Genomic DNA, 20,941 nt, shown 5'->3' with positions numbered 1-20,941 from the left:
CTGGAAGGAGAAAGTCCTCCAGTGCTGGAGCTAGATGGGGGAAGACCCGGCTGGCACTGGGCTACTCCTGGGGAAGAACATCCACGGCTCAGGGGATGAGGCAGATTTTGAAAGCAGCTTTTGTGTTGCTTTTTTGTCTTCCTAGTCCCACTTTCTTCTAGTCTCCTCACCCAGGGAAGCCCAGGAGACCTTTGCTATGTCCTCTCTTGCAGGGAAAGGAGGAGCATGGGTCTTGCCTCCCCTCTTTGCAGTTGCCTCTTTGCAGTTTGCTGGGGCTTTGGCGGGAGCTGGCGCTGTTGGTAGCAGAGCTGATTCCAAATTCCTCTTTCCCCCATTCACCCAAAGGCAGAGGGGAAGCTTATGGCTTGTTTGTATGAAATCTCTTGGGGAAAGTTCCCTGTGATTTAGCGGTACGCTGTTGTTGCTGGTTATATGGTGCAAGGTTGTTCTGGTCTCAAAGCAGATTAAAGCTTTTGGATGGATTTGCTCCATTCTCATGAAGGTTTATTATATACAATGAATGGAAACAGACTTGGAGGATTAATTTACAATATATTTCCAGCGATGCTTGGTGCTTATTATGCTGAAATCATTCAGAGCCAAAACAGTTGGGTTTTTTTTCCCCTTGTAGTGAGATAACGGAAAGATTTTTTTTTCTTTTTTTCTTTTTTTTTTTTTTTTTTTTATTTCATGTAAGCTTTAGCTTAGGTATTACAGCACTCCTGTTGAGGTTTTGTTTGGAGACTATCAGGAGCATAACTGATGAGAAGGGTAATGACTGCGGCACAGTGCAGTTGCTAGGAAGGGTGAAATGCTGTAGAGCTGTTCTGGCTTTCATCTAGGGCCGTGGAGAGGACCACGGGCTGCGCTGCGTCGCGGTAACTCTTCAAATGGTCTGACCCTCGGATAAACCCAAGCAAAAGTAACTGCGCTTGGCTCTTCTCTCCCCTTTCCCCTGCAGTATATTTGTCTTTCAAATAGCACCTACTTCTCGCCAGCTTGAGGGACTTATCAGGCATCTGTGGAGAGCAAAATTCAGCCTCTCATCCCGTAATTATAATCCATTAGCCAGCCAGCTGCACATAAAAGTCGTTTGGCCCCTCACTTCCATCCTGTTTGTTTAACCCTTTGCTCGGGCGCCTGGGGAGCCTTTCACTCTCCCAGGCATGTCAGCATCCCCCTGTGAATTCACAGTGTCATGGGTGGGTCTTTCCCCTCATTCATGGGACTGTTTTCTTACTGACAGCAAAATTAGTGCAAACCTGATGGTATTTTCCTATTCCGTATGACACCATGGAAGCATCATACAATTTAATAAGTACAGGACTTAAAAGTAATATCAGGAAACTGTAGGAATATCTATTCATCACAACATTTACCGATTATTCATCATTTCTAACACACCAAAAAAACAGGTCCAACAAGTCCACGTGGGATTTTGTACCTATGGAAAAAGTGGAAGCCTGAGGTATTTTCATGCATGCCCCTCCTTCGTGGGTATGCTGTACGTTTTGGAGTGAGAAGGGAGGGCTGGGAGGAATATGGGGAATGTGGGAAATCTTTCAAATAAAGATGACTGTCCTGCATCAGGGGCTTTCTTGTCCAAGCCCCACACCAGGCTCACTTAAATGCTTCAGTGCAGGGTGCACAGTGTACTGCATTGCGTGATCGGTTTATCTCACTTCAAAACCTATCTTTCTTTCTCTTTATAGGCCACAGACAAAGAACAGGAGTTTGCTGCTGCGAGTGCAAAACAGCTGGAATACCAGCAGCTAGAGGACGACAAGCTCTCTCAAAAATCATCGTCTAGCAAACTTTCCAAGTCTCCTCTAAAGATTGTCAAGAAACCGAAAAATATGCAGTGCAAAGTGACACTCCTGGATGGATCAGAATATGCATGTGAAGTAGAGGTAAATTACATTTTGTCTCTTTTTTTTCATCCTGTCTGGAGGAAAATATTTGAAATTAGATTCCTAATTTAAGCAAAAATATGAATGGCCTGATATTTCGCCAATGCCAAACACAGAGATGCTTCTGTTGTTTTCTCTGGAGGTTGAAGATGTTGCACAGATTTGAGCTGGGTGAGGGATTATGAGCAGTCTATGGAACAGCCAGAGACTTTGGATTAATTTTATGTCAGCACATGCCACAACAGAATGCAGAAAATGAATTATGGGTAGCAAAGCCCATAAACAAAGAAGGATTTGATCCCATAGGGCTTCTCTTTTCCTTGGTACTCTGCTGAGTCAAGACTCACGTTGAGTCACTGTCCAAATAGTAATTCTGACCATCGTGAGATTAGCGGCGGTATGAGAGACACCCAGGGGAGGCAGGGGAAATGTCAGGAGCAAATAGCAGTGAGAGTGGTGGGTTTTATGTGTTTCTCCACGATGTCTCTGAACCATAACTGTGTCTGAACATTACTGGCAGAAAGTTGCTGGTGGTTTTCTGTAAGGAAATTTGCCTTCTCTGCTGGGACTTTGCCAGGAGCCTACTTTTGGGAGGGATGGTCTTTGCTGCACTGTCGCTTAGGAACTGATCTGTGCCTGCGGGGCGGACCCATGCTAAGAGGATGCCTTGCCTTCAACTCCAGCAGGCCGTGGAGAAGAAGAGTGTGAGCAAATTCATTATCTCATAGTGAGCATGAGCAAATTCAGCATCTGAGAGTGGACCCATTTCTCCATTCAGCCTTTCCAGCCATGTCACTGAGGTAGTCTTTGGACAGTGGACCAGCCTGTTCTGAGCCTGCTTTAGGTCAGGAAGCCACAAGCAGCAGCCGGGAGGGGAAGGATGTGTGTTGGAGGGCTCAGCAAAGCCAGCCCTCCTTCGGGCAACCACAGGGTGCAGCAGAGAAGAAAAGCCACCTGGGGAGGACAGAAGAATATGAAGGTAGAGATGGGATAGTCTGCAGGCTTGAAAGGGGAACCTGCAGGAACATGAAGAAGGAGAGAGGGCGGAGAAAGGCAGTCTCTGACTGGGAGCCAAATCCTGGTGTCTTTACAATCAGATTGCACTCAGCCTATGCATCCTCTAGCCATTCTTGTTTTAAGCGCTTTGGAGAGTGGCAGGTGATGAAGAACTTTATGATTTTTATTTAACTGTGGCTTTACAGTTTGAGCCAGATTTTTCTATGCTAAAACAGGAGCTGTGATTTTATTACTCTTACAGCAACTTAGCAGTCATGCTGTCGAGTATCTTTTAGTTTCACTGGCCAAGTTCTGTGTCGTTTCCTTCAGACTAGCAATAGCTTATCTGGCCACATACTTTGTGACTATTAAATTGTCATTTCTTGACCTGCGGTCCCAGTTTTGTCTGTCAAGCATAGCATGCGAACCATTAAACTGAAAGAATGACTAATACTGGCTTTGATGGAAAGAGTCAAACTCATTTCAGCTTTTGCCACTTGGTTATAAAATGTGAGTCACTTTTTGGAATACAATCAAGCAAATTTTACCAAATAGGATTTCTATGGAAATCTTGTCTAGCAGGCTCGGCTTTATGAGAATATAAGATGGAGCAGAAGGGGAGATTTGTTATGTTAGACTTCCACTTATGCAAAAAATGCTGTGAATAATACTTTCTTTTAGGAAGTTTCACTTTTTCGCTAAACTTGGACTCTTCTGGAGTTGAAGTGTCAAAATGCCATCATATAGAAGCTGTCATGTCTTATTGCTTGTCAGATTTCTCTGCTTTGCAAGTTCTGAATAGCTCTTGAATAATGTCCAATATAAATTTTGTATGCATTTTTTCTACTTACACTGCTGAAATATTTTTAAGTTGTATTGACTGTCATCAATAATCACTTTATCAGCTTCTAAGATGGTTAGACTTCCTAGGCAGAACGTAATATTGATGAGAATAGAGCTCCTAAAAGGATGAATCCTCAAATGACAAAGCTATGATGATGAGCAGACCATTGGGTGCATTGAAACAGAAGTTGGTTAGGAGGCACAAATATTTCAGGGAGCAGTTTAGAAGGCACAGATATTTCGGGGAACAAGTGCAACTGGAGTGACGCATGCATTTATATACCTTAAATGGATGATCCAGACTTTGCATCCTTCCTAGGTGGTATTGTCAGCATACTGTGTGTATTGAGGGTGCAACTACAGGTACCTCTCTGGCACAGCCCACTCTGGCCCATGGGAATACTTGGCAGATCCCCAGGGGAGTCCACTTTCCATGTTCATAAAGTTCAGCTACAGCAAAAGGATGCTGTGTCCAGCCAAGAGAAATTATGTGACTTTCACTGTGCTTTTTCTCCCTGGGGAAAAAAAGTATATACAAAGGGAGTTAGTAGGGCAGGGAGCCTGAGGGTCTGTCTCAGGAGACATCTCAGGAAACCATGTAGGAGGCTGAAGGTGAAGTTCTCCTACAGAAATTTTGGGTAACAACAAAGTCCTGTGGCTTTTTTGCAGAAGCTCAGTGCTGCAGCATGAGAAATAATCTGTCACATTTCAGAAAAATGCTGTCATATTTTAAGGATCACCTACAAGTGAACTTACAGTATCCCTTTAAACTGGGGGGAAAATAATATATTAAAAAAGTATACTGAAAGACATAACAAATTATGGAAGTCAGTAAATTCCCCAAGATTAATTCCTTAAAGGAAAGGGGAGAGGAGCGGACAACACATGGCAATCAATATTTAATATTTCCATTCCTTGTGTTTAACCCACTTAACTGCATCTTTCGGTGTGGATGGTGGCCCAGGGTAGGGATGTGACAATCGGTGGATGAGAGTCAGAAATGTCATCCCATGTTGTCAGCTTCTGTCTTCCAGCTCTGTCTGTGTGTCATGCTTTTACCCACTGAAGGCTACAAAGCAGTGTGATCTAGAAGGACCTAGAAGAAACTTAGAAACCTAATTCTGAGCTAGAATAATAGCTCTGTCAGTGAATTTTGATTTGGATGTGGGCCAGATATTTGTCCCTCTAGAATTGCATTCCCTAGTCTGGGAGTTGGGGGTCATTACAGAATCCATCAGTTACCCTATAGAGTGCTTTGCAAATGACAAATGCTTTTATATATGTTAAATATTAATATAATTTAAAGGAGCTTATTGCTCTCAAGTGGAGCGCAACCTACAGCTTATCAATTATGTGTTCATGCAGTTAATGACCTGACAGCCGAAATTGCACATACTCACAGAATGAGATGCTTCTGAGGTGGGTTTGGTTAACCCATTATCCCCTTGGTGTTCTTTGTTTCAGAAGCCCCTCTTTCCTATTCCATATTTAATGCTGAACATCTTCACTGCCTTCTCCTGTATCTTTCAGTCTCTCTCACATCCAGTACTTTGCATTTGTGACACCAGGAGTTTTTCATATTGTATGAGATATATCTACAGGGGAAAATGTAGCAGAGGTAACTTCAAAGCTGAGGTTAACAATGGTTCATTTAATGTGATATCTATTCGGTGAAAGGATCTTAAGCAAATGCCAGGTAAAAGCTTTCTCCTGAGGCCCCACAGTGGTACTGCCTGTGTGTTGTATCTATCCTGACCCAGAAAGTCTTTCATGCAGTAAGACATTACAAGCCAAAACCAGGTTAAGTAGGTAACCCAACCTGTTCATTCATCCTCCTCCAAAACTATAAACCAGAAGCGTTACCATCTGTACCCCCACTGCCGCTCTTGTCCGGGAGCCTACAGATGGTAGTGGTGGCCTCATTTAAGAGGGGTGTTTCCTTTCAGAGGTGGGATGGCTGTCTAATGGTGCTTCGCCTGTCCAGGGACAGCTGTGGCTTTTGGAGCAGAAGTAGTTGCTGTATGCTGACATTGTCCCCGATACTCCATCAAAGAAAAACAGCCTCAGGGTGGCTATGTGGTTCTCCCATGTCACGAAGAAGCTGGAGGTTTCTAATGGGCTCTCAGTCACAGGAGTTGACACAGTCTGCTCAGGTGGATGCTGAGCGGTTCTCCTTGCGCTCTTCATTGCGCTCTCCCAGCCAGCATCAGGACCAGAAATGCTTTATTTCAGAAGCGGCCAAGTCCACAGCTGGGACCAAATCGGCACTGCAAAGAGGGTGCTGAAGACTCCTCTATTAAGCAAGCTAGACCTATACTTTGCATTTGTTGGTTTGAAGAACCGAACCCCCGCTTTACGTAGGGGGTTTTAAGTGCTGTGGTACAACTACGCTATTTCTGGGATTTATTTCCCTCCTCTTCCCTCTCTGCCCCATCTCAATTTTCTGTTATCTAGACTACTGCATTTTAAGTAAAAGATGCAAGTGGAACCAGCTGTCATCCTCTCCCTTATATGTAGCCTAATTTGAAGTGTCCTCCTAAAACAGGTTGGAATTTGCATTCATCGTTTCTGCTCTAAACGTTTACATGTTATTAATCACAAAGTGAGATCAGAAAGCTATAACATAATCTGTCTAAATGAATGGTAAAATAATTAGATTTCATTTTCAAAGGCTCAGCTGTCTAAGCCCATTGGTAATTTATACTCCTTCTTCATTCTTCTACTGCTCAGACTTTCTTATCGTGCAGGACAGCAGTAAATGAAAACAAATGTTTCCTTGGCAGCCTGTCTGTGACATCTCCACAGCCCTACATCAAACAGAGTGAGTTGCCATAGGACTCAGGCTGCAGAAGCACATGGAAAGCCAGCGTCGCAGAAAGCATTACTGGTGTCCCTTCGTCTTGGTGGGTGAGGGTCAGCAGAGGTAGGAGGGGATTGGTAAAAATACACTGTGTTTGAGGGTTTTTTCACCCAGTTTTCTCAGTCATGCTGCTGCTGGGACCTGGACAGTAGCTGAGTGTCCCATGCTGTAGGCAGCGATAGCCCCTGCTATAGCTTTGTGATGAACCTCTGGTGACTCCCTGATGGAGACCCCGTTTTCGTAATATTGGGTTTCCCCATGCCCTCAAGTGACTTCAGAGTAGCCTACTTGAGTTGAAATGGTGATGTTTTATTTCCACACATTCAAAACTAGGGTTTATAACATGGACAGAGGCAGACTGAAGTGAACAGGTCCCTTTCTTCCCTGCACAAGTATGTGCTGAGACCCCTTTTTGGAGACAAAATGGGCATGAAATAAATGGATTCTCAAATAGGATGGAGTGTTGTGTTTCACATGAACTTTTCTTTCTCCTGTAGAAAAGTGAGAGTACATGGACGCTTTCTTAAAAAAAATAAGTCATTAAAGATGGTCATAGGACAGGCTTGAAGAATAGAGAACAAGCAGACTTACTTCTGCTCTGCCACCACTGCCAGAAATGAAGTCAATGCCAGTCAGCGGTGGCTGACTTCAGTGCTGCATGCGTTTCTTTTCCTGGTTTTCTAAATCTGGCTTGCAAGACTACCTCTGGAGGAAAAACCCTTCTGTGTTTCTATATGGCAGTGGGGGAACGCATGGCCCCCCTGTCCCCGTCCCCACCCAGCGACCAAGCTAACCCTTTCCCCAGCACCCGTCACAGCAACAGACCTGTGCTCTGCTTTTGCACAGGAAGTTTAATAACACTGAATTTCTCATCCGTTTTGAGGTAGGCTTTAAGGTCAGGAAGGAAACCGCTGTAATAAGATGCACTCTGCTTTGTGAAGGATACAGTTTCAGTTACCCCCTGCACGTTTTAATTGTTTAATGAATTCCACACAGTCTCTTGCAAATGGCTTTACATGTGAAACTAATTACTGAATGCAAGAGGGAATTTTTTTAAATGTCTTTTCCTTTTGACCTACTCATTGCTTACATTTCAGTTAATTTAATATGAAGAGCTTTGTTTTAGGTTTTTGTTCCTTCCCCGGGACGTGTTTCAGTAAATGTGACTGCATTGAGATGCATCGTCGTTGTTACACCGAATGTTTTCTGTCCCCAGACCCACTAATTAGGGCTGACTTAGATTAGCCAGGGGATTCAGTTAAGATCTGTGTTACCTGACACATGTCAGTAGGAGTCTGAGTATTGCTTGAATATGTTCCAGCTGAATAGAGTTAATATACAGCTCTTCTGTCTTGCTTTTTCCATATACTGTAGGCAGCTTTTTATGATTTAAAATACTTGTCAATTCAAGAAGCATAAGGGTCTGGAAATCGATACCACTGTTGTCCAGCTCATAATAATCAACTGTGAGGCTGAGCAGAAAAAGGTTTTTTGCTTCAGTTTGGTAATTGAAACAAAAATAAAAATGTTTGGCCTCCCTTTTAGTGGTGGTGATTATTATTATCATTTTACTGAAGCTAAAGAAATCTAAATCAAAAAAAGTCACTTCAGGCTGAGCCAAGCCTTTTGGAAATGCCACGAGGCGGAGGGAGGATGCTGATGTGGCACTTGTGGGGCTGGAGCGTTTCCTCCTCGGCAGGGGAGGCTCAGCTCCCCCAGCTCCCCTGCAGCTCCTCACAGCTGGGAACATCTGGGCTGCGTGGTATTCAGGGAGAAGGTCTCTTATAACCTTGGTAGGAAAACACACCTAAGCGATTAGACAGCTGGGGTCTCTTGTATTTCCTCCAGTTAATATGCAAATATTTTAGAGACTGAAGGAGAGCCAAGAATTAAACCCAAGTCATTCCTTCAGATGTCGCACCAAGTAAGCAGCAGGTTGGGCTTTAAATTCCACCTTTTGGCACAAAGGGGGACATGGTCGCAATCAAAATAAATGCCAAAAGTTTAAAATAACAAAAGACAAATATTTGTACGTGTCCTCTCCACATCTATTTTCTGCATCTAGTCCTCTTATCTCTTGCCTTTCATTAATAGTTTCTGAAAATTATTTGGGCAGTGAAATGATGGGTTTAGCAGACAAAAATCTTAATTTTGATACTTTGGAGGCGCCAGCCATTTTTCATGGTAGTGAAAACTCTTGAGAGAGGTCGACCTACATTGACAAATATTTTCAGCTGCCCTGAAACTGCATTTTCTAAGGAATAAATGATTAGCTGAAAACTTCCTAGTGAAATGTTGCCTCCGGTTCCCTCCCCTTGGTGCACCAGTTGGACATGAGCCAGGCAGCAGGAGCTTGTTCTCCATCTGGAGAAGTTTTTAAAAATTTTTTGGTCATGCACACTCAAACCCGGGTACTGCAAGGCTCATTGCTGGTTAATCTGTTTGCAAGAGCCCAGGAGAGGATGATCTTTTACCCGGCTTTTACCCCAGAGAGACAGAGGTCTGTTGGCTCCAGGGGTCCTGTCCTTGTCACCGTCCTTGCTCATGGCCTCACCAGGGTGAGACTGCATCAGTCCCTCCACGTTTGTCCTCTCCAGGCGTATTGCACAGGGTGGTCCTCACCCCAGAGAGCCTGCTGCTTCTTACTGGGGTGCCTGGTGCAGCCAGCACCCAACCTCCACACGCGTTTTTAAGTGCTACTGAAATATAAATCACAAACAGTGGATGTAGGGCTTTGCTTACCCTTTTCCCTTCCCCAAATGGATGCTCAGATTTTAAAGCCTCCTGTTATTTCTGGACAATGTGTCCATTCCCCCATCTACCCCATGCCCCTCCTCCCAGAGAAGCTGCTGATTTTCTTGTCGCTGCCCCGGTCACGCTTCTGCCAAGCCTCCCTGCGTTTTGTCATGTTTCCTGCCCCGTTTCTGTGTTACTCAAGTGCCTGTTACCTGCTCCAGCTCCTGACTGAGCCGTCTGAATTCATCTCCAACTCTGTTGCTAGTTGCTCCCATTTTATAGGTGCTGTCCCCACGTTAACACTAGGAGTTGCTGTTTCCAGACCAAAACTAAGTAAATGTTCACTTTATTATTATCCCCTAAAAATATTAGCTGTCATATAAAATCCTAACACCTCATGCGCGTGATTTTTTTCCAGCTGAGCCCCATGCAGTGTTTGTTGGGCTGCTTTTATGTTTTCTTATCCCTGTCTGTTGATACAGTGAACAAAGTAATCGGAGATGGGACTGGGTGGTGAGGAAATACCTGCTTGCAAAGCAAAGCTTTGATAGGCAGCGAGGTCTGTCTCTCATGGTTTATCTTGCTCTGGCAGAAATGGCTTTGATCTGAAGTGGATAAAACCTGGATGTAGCTTGAGAATAGGCTACGTTACTTTTCTTGACAACCCCAGCATTGATGGAGTGATACTGTCTAAGGTAGCCCTAATCTAAAAGCCTGATCATCATGCTGCCTCTCCTGTCTCAAGAGCATCTTTCTGTGCTGTGGCTTCTGTGTGATGTGTTTGGATTTTTTTTCCATTCCAGCCTGGCAATGTAGGTCAGGGAGAGCTCTGTGGCTTTTAAATTCATACGGCAAGATTACTCTGTAAATCTGACTATGTTGACAGTAGAGCTTTTTTCAGCTGAAAATAAACAAAATATTTATGGTTGATTTTTGCTGATACATGCCAGTAACTATTTATGGTACAGGTAGCAGTTGGTTCCCTTTGCTGTCTCGGTGCTAGGCTTGTGCATACTTAGCAGTTACACAGGAGAGATGAGTGTTTGATGAGCTCATCCAAGTATAGGTAGAATAAGGAAAATATTTATACTGAAAACCCCCACTGGAAGGCTTCAGCTGCTGTATTGAATCCCAAGAGACCCGCTTGAGTTACTGCAGCGTGTCTTGCAGGAGGCGGTAGGGCAGTCAGGAGGCAGTAAGCCAGCGGATCAGCTGCACGTCTAGTTAAAATCCAAGCCCAAACAATCTGTGTTCTTAAGAAGGCTGAGCAAGGGGGGTACTTTCTCTGTTGAAAAGCCTCTGAAATCGTGGAATACCATTTTATCATTTTACATCAGGATTTAGCAAATGTGTGAGACTAATCAATGTGCGGAGAATTGAACTGCTGGTTGATAAATAGTATCCACTGTTTTTTTTCCTTTATCGGAGAGCAGTGCTTGTAAGCTGTTACCAGATCTTGATTTTTACAGTATGAATTCTGTTGATGCACTCGGGATGCCCAAGCATTTGATAATCATCACGTTTGACAGGTATTTCTGTAGCCGTTGTGCACATGCAGCCGTGGCTGTTACACTTCCACATCTAAAGACTTGCTCCAGAGTAGTCATTGCTTCTCAGGTGCCCCCTTTTTGCTGCTTTGCATTGCCGTGAACAAAGTGCCCGCTTTATTCCTAAGCACGCAAACTGTGTAGCGCACGCATCGGTACGCTTAGAGCTCGTACGATGCCAGTGCAGGTGTGATCTCTGCTGCTGATGTAGAAGGCAAAAACCCTAATTTGGTTTGATGCCAGAATCGGGACTAGGTCACCAATCTTCTTACTGGGATTTAGCAGTCCCCTGGGTTTTTTTAGATTAGTGCTGGCTTTTTAGGATTGCAAGCTCAAATGGCATTAAAGAAGGTTGCCCCTGATAAAAACTATGTCATGTTATACAATGTCATTGACACTTGCTGTAGGTATGTAACTGTAGCATAGTGTGTTACATATTTATCTAAATGCTTGTATTAAATACTTAGGAGATAGGTGTCAGAAAAGTTATTTTCAGGAATGGTAACACATTTCAGTGTGCTATATTACAATCAATATCAATAAGCTGATAAATTATAGCAGTACCATGATGGGGGGGGAAGAAGATGACCAGTCGTCACTGTATGTCAAAATACCTTCTAGTCTACTGTAAGTTTTCTTATGTGGTGTTCATTTGTATGTGCAGAGCAGTATAGGATAGAGTTCTAAATTAAAAGCAGAGATAGGCAAAATACTATTGAAATTTTTATTTCAAACTATTAGAATATATTAGTCACCTACTGGGATGTATATGCAGGTTCACACATAAAAAGGTTAATAAAGAAATAGAACATTTGGAGAGCTTGTAGTGGCATGCAACTTTCAGGAAAACCATTTCCTGATATGAAATATACTCACATTGGAAAAAAAAAAGTCTTTTTAACACAGCTTTTATTCAACTAAATCTTTCTGAAATTCTGAGTTCTTAGTTCTCCCCGCATTTGGCTAAATTGTTTCTTCAGTAGATTGTATTGTGGCCTGGGACATTTCCAAATGCAGTTTACCATTGAAATACGGAAAAGATTAAACGGTACTTCCTTTTGAGAACCAAAAAATGAATGTGGTTCAATTGCTTTGAACCTTTTCTTTTCATTGCCTGTATTTTTTTTGTCACCTGAAAGGCTGGCAGAAAGGTCTTGTTCAGTATCTCCTACACATGCTGGCGAACTGTTTACAAACTGGATGAGAGTATTATGTCCATCCAAGGGATACATGTGTCCTCGTAAATGTTCATTTATAATACTCTGCATGTGCCAAACCCAAGATTTTTCCCTTAAGAGGCATAAAATAGTTGGAGTAGAAAGACCAGATGAGTTAATTTCTTTTATCTTTAACTTTTCTCTGTTTGTCTGTGTGGGAGAGGGGAGTAGGGTATTTGTTGTTTGCTTTGTCACTTCGTATATCTTACCGCTGTCTTTTGTGTCCAACGTTGTACCAGTAACTTCAGCAAAGTTTTTCTTCAGTAGCAGAAGCGATGTTCTTTAAAAGGTTTTGTGTAATGCCTAGAACATCACTCTTAACGCACTAAAGTTTCAGATGAACTAAACGTTGGTGTTTCTGGAACTGCCAGTGCCATTTTCAGCAAGAACAGCAGGGAATGTAGGGGCCTAAATTCCAGTGATTAAGTCATGTTATGCTTTTAAAAGCTCTCATCCTGCAAGTTATACATGTCGTCTGTAAGATGTGCTTCAGTAAACCAGAGGAAAACTTGCTGGTTCTCTGCCAATTAACACTCCAGGAAAGATACTCCATCCTATTCTTCTTCCTGGATGCTCCCCTCTTAGCTTCCTGCTGGGGACTTAAGTTGAGAAACGATAGATATGAAGAAATTTGGGGTTTCTTTTCTCCTCTGTCATCGTTCTCCTTCATCATCTTTTCCCCGTGGAGAGAAACTGTGGAGAAGTGTAAAAAACACAAAAGCAAATCCTCTGAAAATGCAAAATACAAATGTGTACAAGTGAAATGAAGTTAAACTTTGGAATGTCTTCTTACATTTATCTTCCTTGGGAAAAATAAACCTTCTGCTTTTTTTTCATCTTCTAACCAAGATTTGTTCAAAAACCACATTCTCCCTATTTGGAAATTTTCTGGCCTAAAGTGCAATGATTAGCTTCTAGAATTGTTCATTTCAGCCCTTCGTATCTTGACCAGCTCAAACTCTTTCAGAAAACATACGGGAAATGTCATAGTATGCAGATTTTTGTTTCATTTGCAGATAAAAACGAGCTCCTTACCTGACCTCTGACTGACTCTCCGTAGATGGAGAAGGGCTGCGATATGGTCACCAGCTCCTCTGCACGTGGAACATACTGAATGTTCACTTACTCATAAATTTGTATACGTTTGTGTATGCACATATTATGTGCATTAAATTATGCACATATTTGCCTATGCATATTAAATTATGACATATTTGTGATGGTCAAATCCCTCCCCCAGAAATGGGGTTCTCAGTACAAAAGTGATCTTGGAAGCTTGCATACACTTGAACTTGCAAGTCATGACTATTTGCGCAAGTAATGGGTTTTTTTTCCTGAGATTGGGCATATTTTTGTGTAAGCTGGGTAACTCATGAGGAAAGAATGAGAAAGTGTGTTGTCAGGAGGCTGGAATTTCAGCATCTTGGAGACTCAGTTGGGGGAATTTGTGGGAAGAGAGTGCTCGCTGTGGCGAGTGCAAAGTATTCCTGACAACCAGCTAATCATTTACACTTGTTTGTGTTGCAAGAATAATTGCAGAAGGTGCAACATGGGGAGGGAGAAACTTCGCCATGTGTATGCTAGTTATTTGTTGCTGTGTATAACTTTCCTGTGTGTTTTCCTTGTGTTTGCGCAGAGGAGGCCAACATGTGGCCTGTGCAGTGTAGAAACTGAAGCGTTGATCAAGCTTGCAAAATGCAATTTAAATCAGAACAGTAAAATGACATAAAATCAGTGATGTGGACACAAATGGAATCTTTTTCATCATGCACAATGCAAATGAAAAAATTAGCTAATACTTCCCCACCAGAAAGAACAGGGGAAAAAGAAGAGTTTAGTACAGCCACATGCCAAAATACATTACTGCATGCAAGGCTAGAGCCAGCCCGTACATTTATACAGTGCATTGTTAAGATCCATTGGAAAGTGCAAATGCTAATTAGGAATGTGAACCAGATAACCTCAGCATCAGTTAAAGTCCAATTATTCCTACCGGGATTTCATGATACTAATCTGTTTGTCCTTCTTCCAGCGATCGTGCCCAGCTAGAGTTATTACAGTAATTGTACAGAGTTTAGTGCCAGGCTGGTGCTAGTGTGTCATTGTTCGCTGGCAGCTTGACAGCTTTTCCGAGGAAAGTGGCGATGTCATGTTTGCATATGTATTTGTGCAGAAAGATATGTGCAAACTCTTTCCATTTAAAATCCAGGCCCACAGCTGTGATACTTGTTAGTCTTGCTGTGCTCCTTGACTGAGCAGAAAGTGAGGTGAAGTTTCAGTTCATTGGGGTGCCCTGACCTTGCAGTTACTGTGCAGTGGAAATGATGCGTGTTGGTGCCAAAAATAAGTCCCTTTATAGCTGTTTGGCTGTGGGACTCTTTCTATCTTCGGGTTTTCCCTTGTCTGTAAAACTCGGTCTGAATGTGATCTCTTGTAATTGCTTTCAAACAGGAGGGGCATACCTGCGTGCTGCAGACAGCTTCCTCCCCCAGCCCTTGCTCAGCGTTTTGCATCCACATGAGACTGCAGCATCAGATGCAAAAATAGAACCGCTCCAAAATGCGACACTTTGGAGGCTGCAATAGCTTTCATTTCTAGGAAGCTGAGAGGGCTCTCTTCTGCTCTTCAGCTCCTCATCCTAGTTCCCTATCAGTGAGAGGAAGGTAATCTGCTCGTGAGTAAAAATAGAGTATGAGAGTAGACTAACGCTCTACACTTTAATCAGGTATACACCTATTAACTCCTTAGCGTCTGTGGAGGTGCACAGGGATCCCAGTATCACAGCCATGCTGGTTGTATGGGACTAGGGAGGCTGGCTGGGCCAGCCCCTGATTTGAGTAGGGTGATGGCCAGCACTGGGTCAGGCCAGCTGTGGCATTGCCTGGCCAATGCCTTGAAACCCCCCAAGAAGAGAGGTTCCTTGGCCTTGCTGAGAGTCCCAGTATGGCATTGCCCCTCCAGGGAGAAATTTGTCAGACAGAGGGTTGGATTCAGTCTGGAAGAAGCCCGAGTGGTGACAGGTCCTCAGCATGGGCGCACCTCTGCTGGAATAAAGCTAGGAAAGATGGCTGGTCTGGTAGGTTGGAGGTGACCCAGCAAGCGAAGGTGTGTTGTTCAGGGTGCGGGTGCATACAAAGAGAGCCTCGGGCTGCATCACCAAGGCAGGTGCCAAAATGCCCCGCAGACAGTTGCAAATGGTTGTGTTTCAGGGGCAGGGCAGTATTGCTGAACCGGGAGCCATACCAGCTCGAAGGAGATGTTTCTGAGAGAGGGTGTCTCCTGGCTCGGGGCAGCCAAGCCTACACTTGCACAGAAGCAAAATTTTCCCCTTGGAGATTGCAGTTCTGGATCCTGATAAAAGTTCCTCTGGCCCAACCAGCTTCCAGGCTGGGAAGCACTGTCCAGTATATAATATCTGAAATCTTCCTGATCTCTTCCTTATATCACACTAAATAGCAAAGAGGGTTCCTGGGGTCTTACTAGCACCTGCATGACAAGGAAGTTGGTGTCAAATCTCTGTACTACGTTGTTGGTTGCTCATTTCCCATGTAATTTTCTTCATTGCTTATCACAGTACAGTAACATATGGTTATGGTAGCTTGATTGCTGCAATACAGCGTTTATTATTACCTGAGGGTCCTGATGGACAAGAAGGTGAACAAGAGTCAACGATGTGCCCTGGCAGCAAAGAAGGCCAGTGCCATCCTGGGCCACATCGGGCAGTGTTGCCAGCAGGTCGAGGGAGGTGATCCTTCCCCTGTGCTCAGCACTGGTGAGACACTTCTGGAGTGCTGGGTCCAGTTCTGGGCTCCCCAGTACAAGAGAGACATGGACATACTGGAGAGAGTCCAACGAAGGGCCACAAAGATGGTGAAAGGGGCTGGGACGTCTCTCCTGTGAGGAAAGGCTGAGAGAGCTGGGACCGCTCAGCCTGGAGAAGAGATGGCTCAGGGATCTTACCAATGTGTATCAGTATCTGATGGGAGGAGTAAAGGAGACAGAGCCAGATTGTTCTCAGCAGTACCCAGTGCCAGGAAAAGAGGCAATGGATGCAAAGTGAAATACAGGAATTTCCGTTTAAATGGAAGAAAAAACATTTTTACTTTGAGGGTGAAACGCTGGCAGAGGTTGCCCAGGCAGGCTGTGGAGTCTCCATCCTTAGAGATATTCAAAACCCAAGTGGACACGATCATGAGCAACCTTCCCTAGGTGGCCCTGCACAAGCAGAGGGGTTGGACTGGGTGATCTCCAGAGGTGCCCACCAGCCTCAGCCAATCTGTGATTCTGTGAGTTTATTAATGCACAATACATATTTTGTGACTGAAGTGACAGTGTATCTATAACAAAGGCTTGCATTTTTTCACTTTAATAATGTTTGTTTATCATAAGTACTTTACGGCTTATGGGCTTAATCATAATAAAGGAAAACTTTCTCATTATTTTTCTGCATTAAGCAATACCAGACATTGTACCCAAATGTTCACCAATGAGAGTAATTGACTTTATAATAATCTTGTTATCCAGACAGAGCTAAGGTAGAAGTACTTAATTTTTGAGCTCCTCACTGTCAGTGATGTACAACATGTTATCTTGGTCTGGTGGTCTTGTAAGGGCATGGGGGTGGGATGGAGGGATATGGTCTGAAGAAGCCAACGTGGAGGGGTTTGAGCGTGGACTGTTTCTGGAGAAGCCAGTTAGGGGACAGGAGAGCCTTTTGTGGCCTTCGGCCTCCCTAGGAGGGAGAAGCTCAGCTCCAAAACTGGGGGAGAAGCTGGCGAGGAGAGAGGCCGTTTCTCCTCTCCCTTGCATGTGGGAATTGCTGGTGGGCACAGGCTTGCCAAGTTCACTGCTGCTGGCTCCTTTCTCTGGGAGCTTGACCAGGAGCCTGGAGGCTGTTTATTCCCATTCCAGCTTCGAGCAAGAGCCCTGGCCTTTATAAAGCTGCAGGGAGCAGGCTGTGAAAAGTGTAAAGTTTTTGATCCTGGACTTTTGTACTCATTTACACTGTTCAATCTATGTTTTGCATTCTTTCTGTTGTCTTGATTTCCCAAAGCTTAAGCAAAGTGTCTCTTTTTCCACACCTACACATTTCATTTCATCCCATTCATGCCTGAAAAATAGCTAAGAATATTTGGAGGAGACTCTTGCCATATTTACCTTTCAGAAAAACTCTTCATTTACATGGCCAGTATTTTATAGCATGAAGTCTGATGTTTTTGTTTGTTTTTTTTTAATCCACATTTTTTGGACTGCTGAGAATTGCTTGGCATTTTTGGCATTAACCTGTGATCCATAGTAATCAACAGACTGTCAGTCTTTCATCACCTTAGACTTGTCACCCCAAAATGGTGGAAAGCAAAGGTTTAGGATGGGTTGAGGAGCTGTATGAATTTGTAACTTGACCTTTCACTCCTCCTCCTCCCATTCTCTCCCTGCCAAAGCAGTGATGCCCATGCCTTGTCTGGCATGCTTATTTGCGCATACAGTAAAATAAAAGCAATTAACAAGAACACGGGAGGTCTGTTCAGTTGCTTTAATTATATGTTCCTAACTAAACCTTTTAATTTCCCATGGATTAATGCAGCAGCCTTCCTTCACTGTGTTTTTGTGCAATGTTGTTTTAGAAAGAGGGTGTGCATGCTAATGATATGTGGGTATGAAGCAGCAGTGCTGCATATACGCAGGTACACGAGGATTTGGAGGACATCAGCAGTGGCTCCATTGCCAGGCAGCCCCCACTCCCCAAATGACAGGAGCCCTCTAAATCCTGCTCCCATGGGAATCCTGCTCCTGGGAAGAGGTGCTCAGGGACAGCAGTAAGGCTGCAACGTGAGGCTCATCTGTCTGGACACTGATGGGTGTTTCTGTGGAGAGTGAGAAGGAAGGTGGTCTTGGTAAGGCTTCCCCTCAGCCATCACCAGTTCACACCTGGTGTCTGGTGAAGGGCTGTGGGAAGGGCTGTCAGTTATACATGGTATTTCTGACGCCCTCTCGCAGCACCGGCAAGGTTTTCCTGTATCCTGATGCAGCAGAAATTTTGTAGAAAGTGCCTGAGTACAACTTGGGCACCTTCCTACAGGAGAAGGAGGACATATTTTGTCACGGACAAAAAACGAGCCATGCAAATTATTCCGGGCTTGCCATACTTATTCTCACTTACCCGCAATGTGTAGCCAAACAAGAAATCCTGAGCATTGCTTTTTTGGGGGGATGGTTGGTTTTTACTACAGCACAGCCCCACACAACTGTTTCCTGCAATTCCCTACTAAAACACCATACCTTGCAGCTGCTAGCTCCTATTTCTCAAAGCTGACATCTGTGTAGCTGCACAGATTGGCCACAGAAAACAGCTCCTGCGTTGGCCTTGTTGGACTCTTAAAATTAAGAGGACATTGAAGCGAAGCGTCACAATTCAAATACATGTAAATGGTGCAGTGGTGCAGGCATAGTGTCTCTCAAAGCAGCTATCCTATAGAGCTAATCTGCTTATTTCTCTCTGTTCAGTATAACCACTTGGTTTGTTACCAAGTAGAAAAGCAAGAAATTTGGCAATTTCTGCTTATAGCTTGAATTTTGGCAGTTTCTGCTTATAGCTTGAATTTTGGCTTGAAGGCTCTGACTTTGTTCCCCTCTGCACACCAGTAGTGAAATCTTCTTTATCTGCCTGATCATCTCCATGGAGCATCAAGTATGAAACCACTAACCTCTTATTATCTACTTCCAAGTTTGAGGTGTGCAGAATTAACTGCACATTTGTTTGAAATTATAAAGGAGCTGGGGTATGGTTATGCTTCCTACTACAGGGTGGAAAGCATGCAACCAGCAGAACAAGGCCCTAGAGCTGTTTGCTCAGATGATGCTGGAAGACCCAGTAAATGAAGTTACAACAATACGCTTGCAATGCAATTCTGTGCCTGTTTTTTTCTCAGCTGGAGAACACTTGTTAGACTCTATCAGCCACACTCTGCAGTTTCCCCATCAATAAAAATGTAGAGGATATTTCCCTGCTTCCTTTCTAATATGCTGTCAGAGCCCCAGTAGAAATACCATATTTAACATAAATGAGGCTACGCTGCACCACTCCCTCCATCATCTCTCGTAATGTTTTTGCAGGGTGTTAGGCACCAACCATCAATTCTCTTTTTTTCTTTTCTCTTGGCTTGCTTACCACTTCTAAAATAGTTTGAGGCCAGCGTTGGGCTCCACGGGTTTGTTGGCATAGCTATGTCAGCTTGGATTGTGAAATATCCACCCCCCGGCCAAGGCTGCTGAGCTGGCAGCGCGGTCCGGGCACAGCTTCGGCGGCGGAGGCGTGTAAATTCGGAGGCGGCATTCCCTCCTCTTTTGTGTCAGCCTCCTGCGCTGCGTTTGAAGCAAGTAGCGTATTTCTAGTCTGCTTCATGTCATGTGTATGCTACAAATAAAGAAACTGCGGTGCTGACATCAACTAAAATATTTATGTATGCATGTGTTTGATATAAAGTGGGGAGATTTTTTCCTTTAGCTGAGATTTTTTCCTTTTCCTTCCCCTGCTTAGGGAAGCAGGCAGTGATGAAACAGTGGCCCAAATAATTTTGAATTGTTTATTGTAATTAATGCGTATCAAAGTTGGCACACATAGCTTATAAGGAGGACAATTCTGTCTGCGTTTGGTTTTTTGGAGATTTTTTTCTCAATCTCACATATAACACTGAGAACTAGGATGACCTGAATTTTTACTGTCCAATGTGAGAAATACTACGAAGCTTCTGCTAAGGGCTTTGGCTGTTGACAGTGAGATATCTCATCTAACGTGTTAGCAGTAAAGAAGGTTAGTGGGACACTGAAAAACTGCTTTCTCACCCAGCTGCGTTCCCAGTGAGATACTAGGCTCTTTCAGTGATTTCAGTAGATCGTGTATTATATTTCCCCATATGTTGGACAAAAAAGGCTCCTGGAATCAGTGCATATCGCTACTGAAGCAAGAAATGTCTCCATGTTCGGCTTTTCCTCCAGTGGATTGCCCCCCAGTCACAGCTCTCATAGTCCATGACCGGGAATATTTTGTACCGTTGTTTGTTGCTACTGTTGCACACAAAGAATGCTCCAGTTTGCTGAGATACGACCTCGGCGTGCATTTGAAGTTTCTCTTCTGAAAGACAGAAGAGATCTTCTAATTGAAACTTGAAACATGACATGTATTGACTTATTTTTAACTCTGCCAGATGACATGAACTTTTATGGAAAGCAGATCTGCCCCATTCAGCAGATTCTTATGAAGCTCCAGATCAATAGGTTTGAAAGATGGATGGATGAGTTTAAGTAAATAATTTTGCGGTTATTGATTTGAGAATTAAACAAAAAAGGTGTTACTTTAATGCTTATATTACTTTATTTTGCAAACGTGATTTTTTTTTCCTGTTCATTTCCCACAGAAACGTTCCAGAGGTCAAGTGCTATTTGACAAAGTCTGCGAGCATCTGAACCTTTTGGAAAAAGACTACTTTGGGCTAACATACAGAGACACAGAAAACCAAAAGGTAACCCACACAACTGTGGCTGGCCTTTGGCATGTGGACATCAGAGCTCCATGAGACACCCCCCAGGCAGTTGCAAACAGTTCAGAAGTTGTTACCTTCCTTGCCACGTTCCATAGACATAGCTTGAGCTATTGTTTTTTGTAACTCTCTACCTCTCGAGAGCATCCCCTGTGTTTTTCCCTGGCTTCCCTCTGTGTTGCCTGTTTATAACATGAAAGAAGTTAATCATATAGCTGTTTCCCTTTCTAGTATGATATATTTCATTACTGCCATAGATGAAAGTCAGATTTGCATTCAGAGATACACTACTAAA

The 20,941-nt window shown here is 43.6% G+C and overlaps 1 protein-coding gene across 10 annotated transcripts in view; it reads left to right on the top strand.

The window, feature by feature from the left end:
* Positions 1-20,941, top strand: part of EPB41L3 (erythrocyte membrane protein band 4.1 like 3) — a 98,210-nt gene that overhangs the window by 34,769 nt on the left and 42,500 nt on the right. For all 10 annotated transcript variants that reach the window (XM_072852704.1, XM_072852701.1, XM_072852694.1 and 7 more), the window contains exons 3-4: positions 1,713-1,910; positions 20,524-20,628. In XM_072852704.1, coding sequence (XP_072708805.1) covers positions 1,713-1,910; positions 20,524-20,628 — 303 coding nt within the window. The remainder of the gene's footprint in view (positions 1-1,712; positions 1,911-20,523; positions 20,629-20,941) is intronic.

Source organism: Ciconia boyciana, chromosome 2, assembly GCF_034638445.1.
Source record: "Ciconia boyciana chromosome 2, ASM3463844v1, whole genome shotgun sequence".
Lineage (NCBI taxonomy): Eukaryota > Metazoa > Chordata > Aves > Ciconiiformes > Ciconiidae > Ciconia > Ciconia boyciana.
Note: the sequence above shows the minus strand (reverse complement) of the source record. Positions and strands in the feature narration are given on the sequence as shown.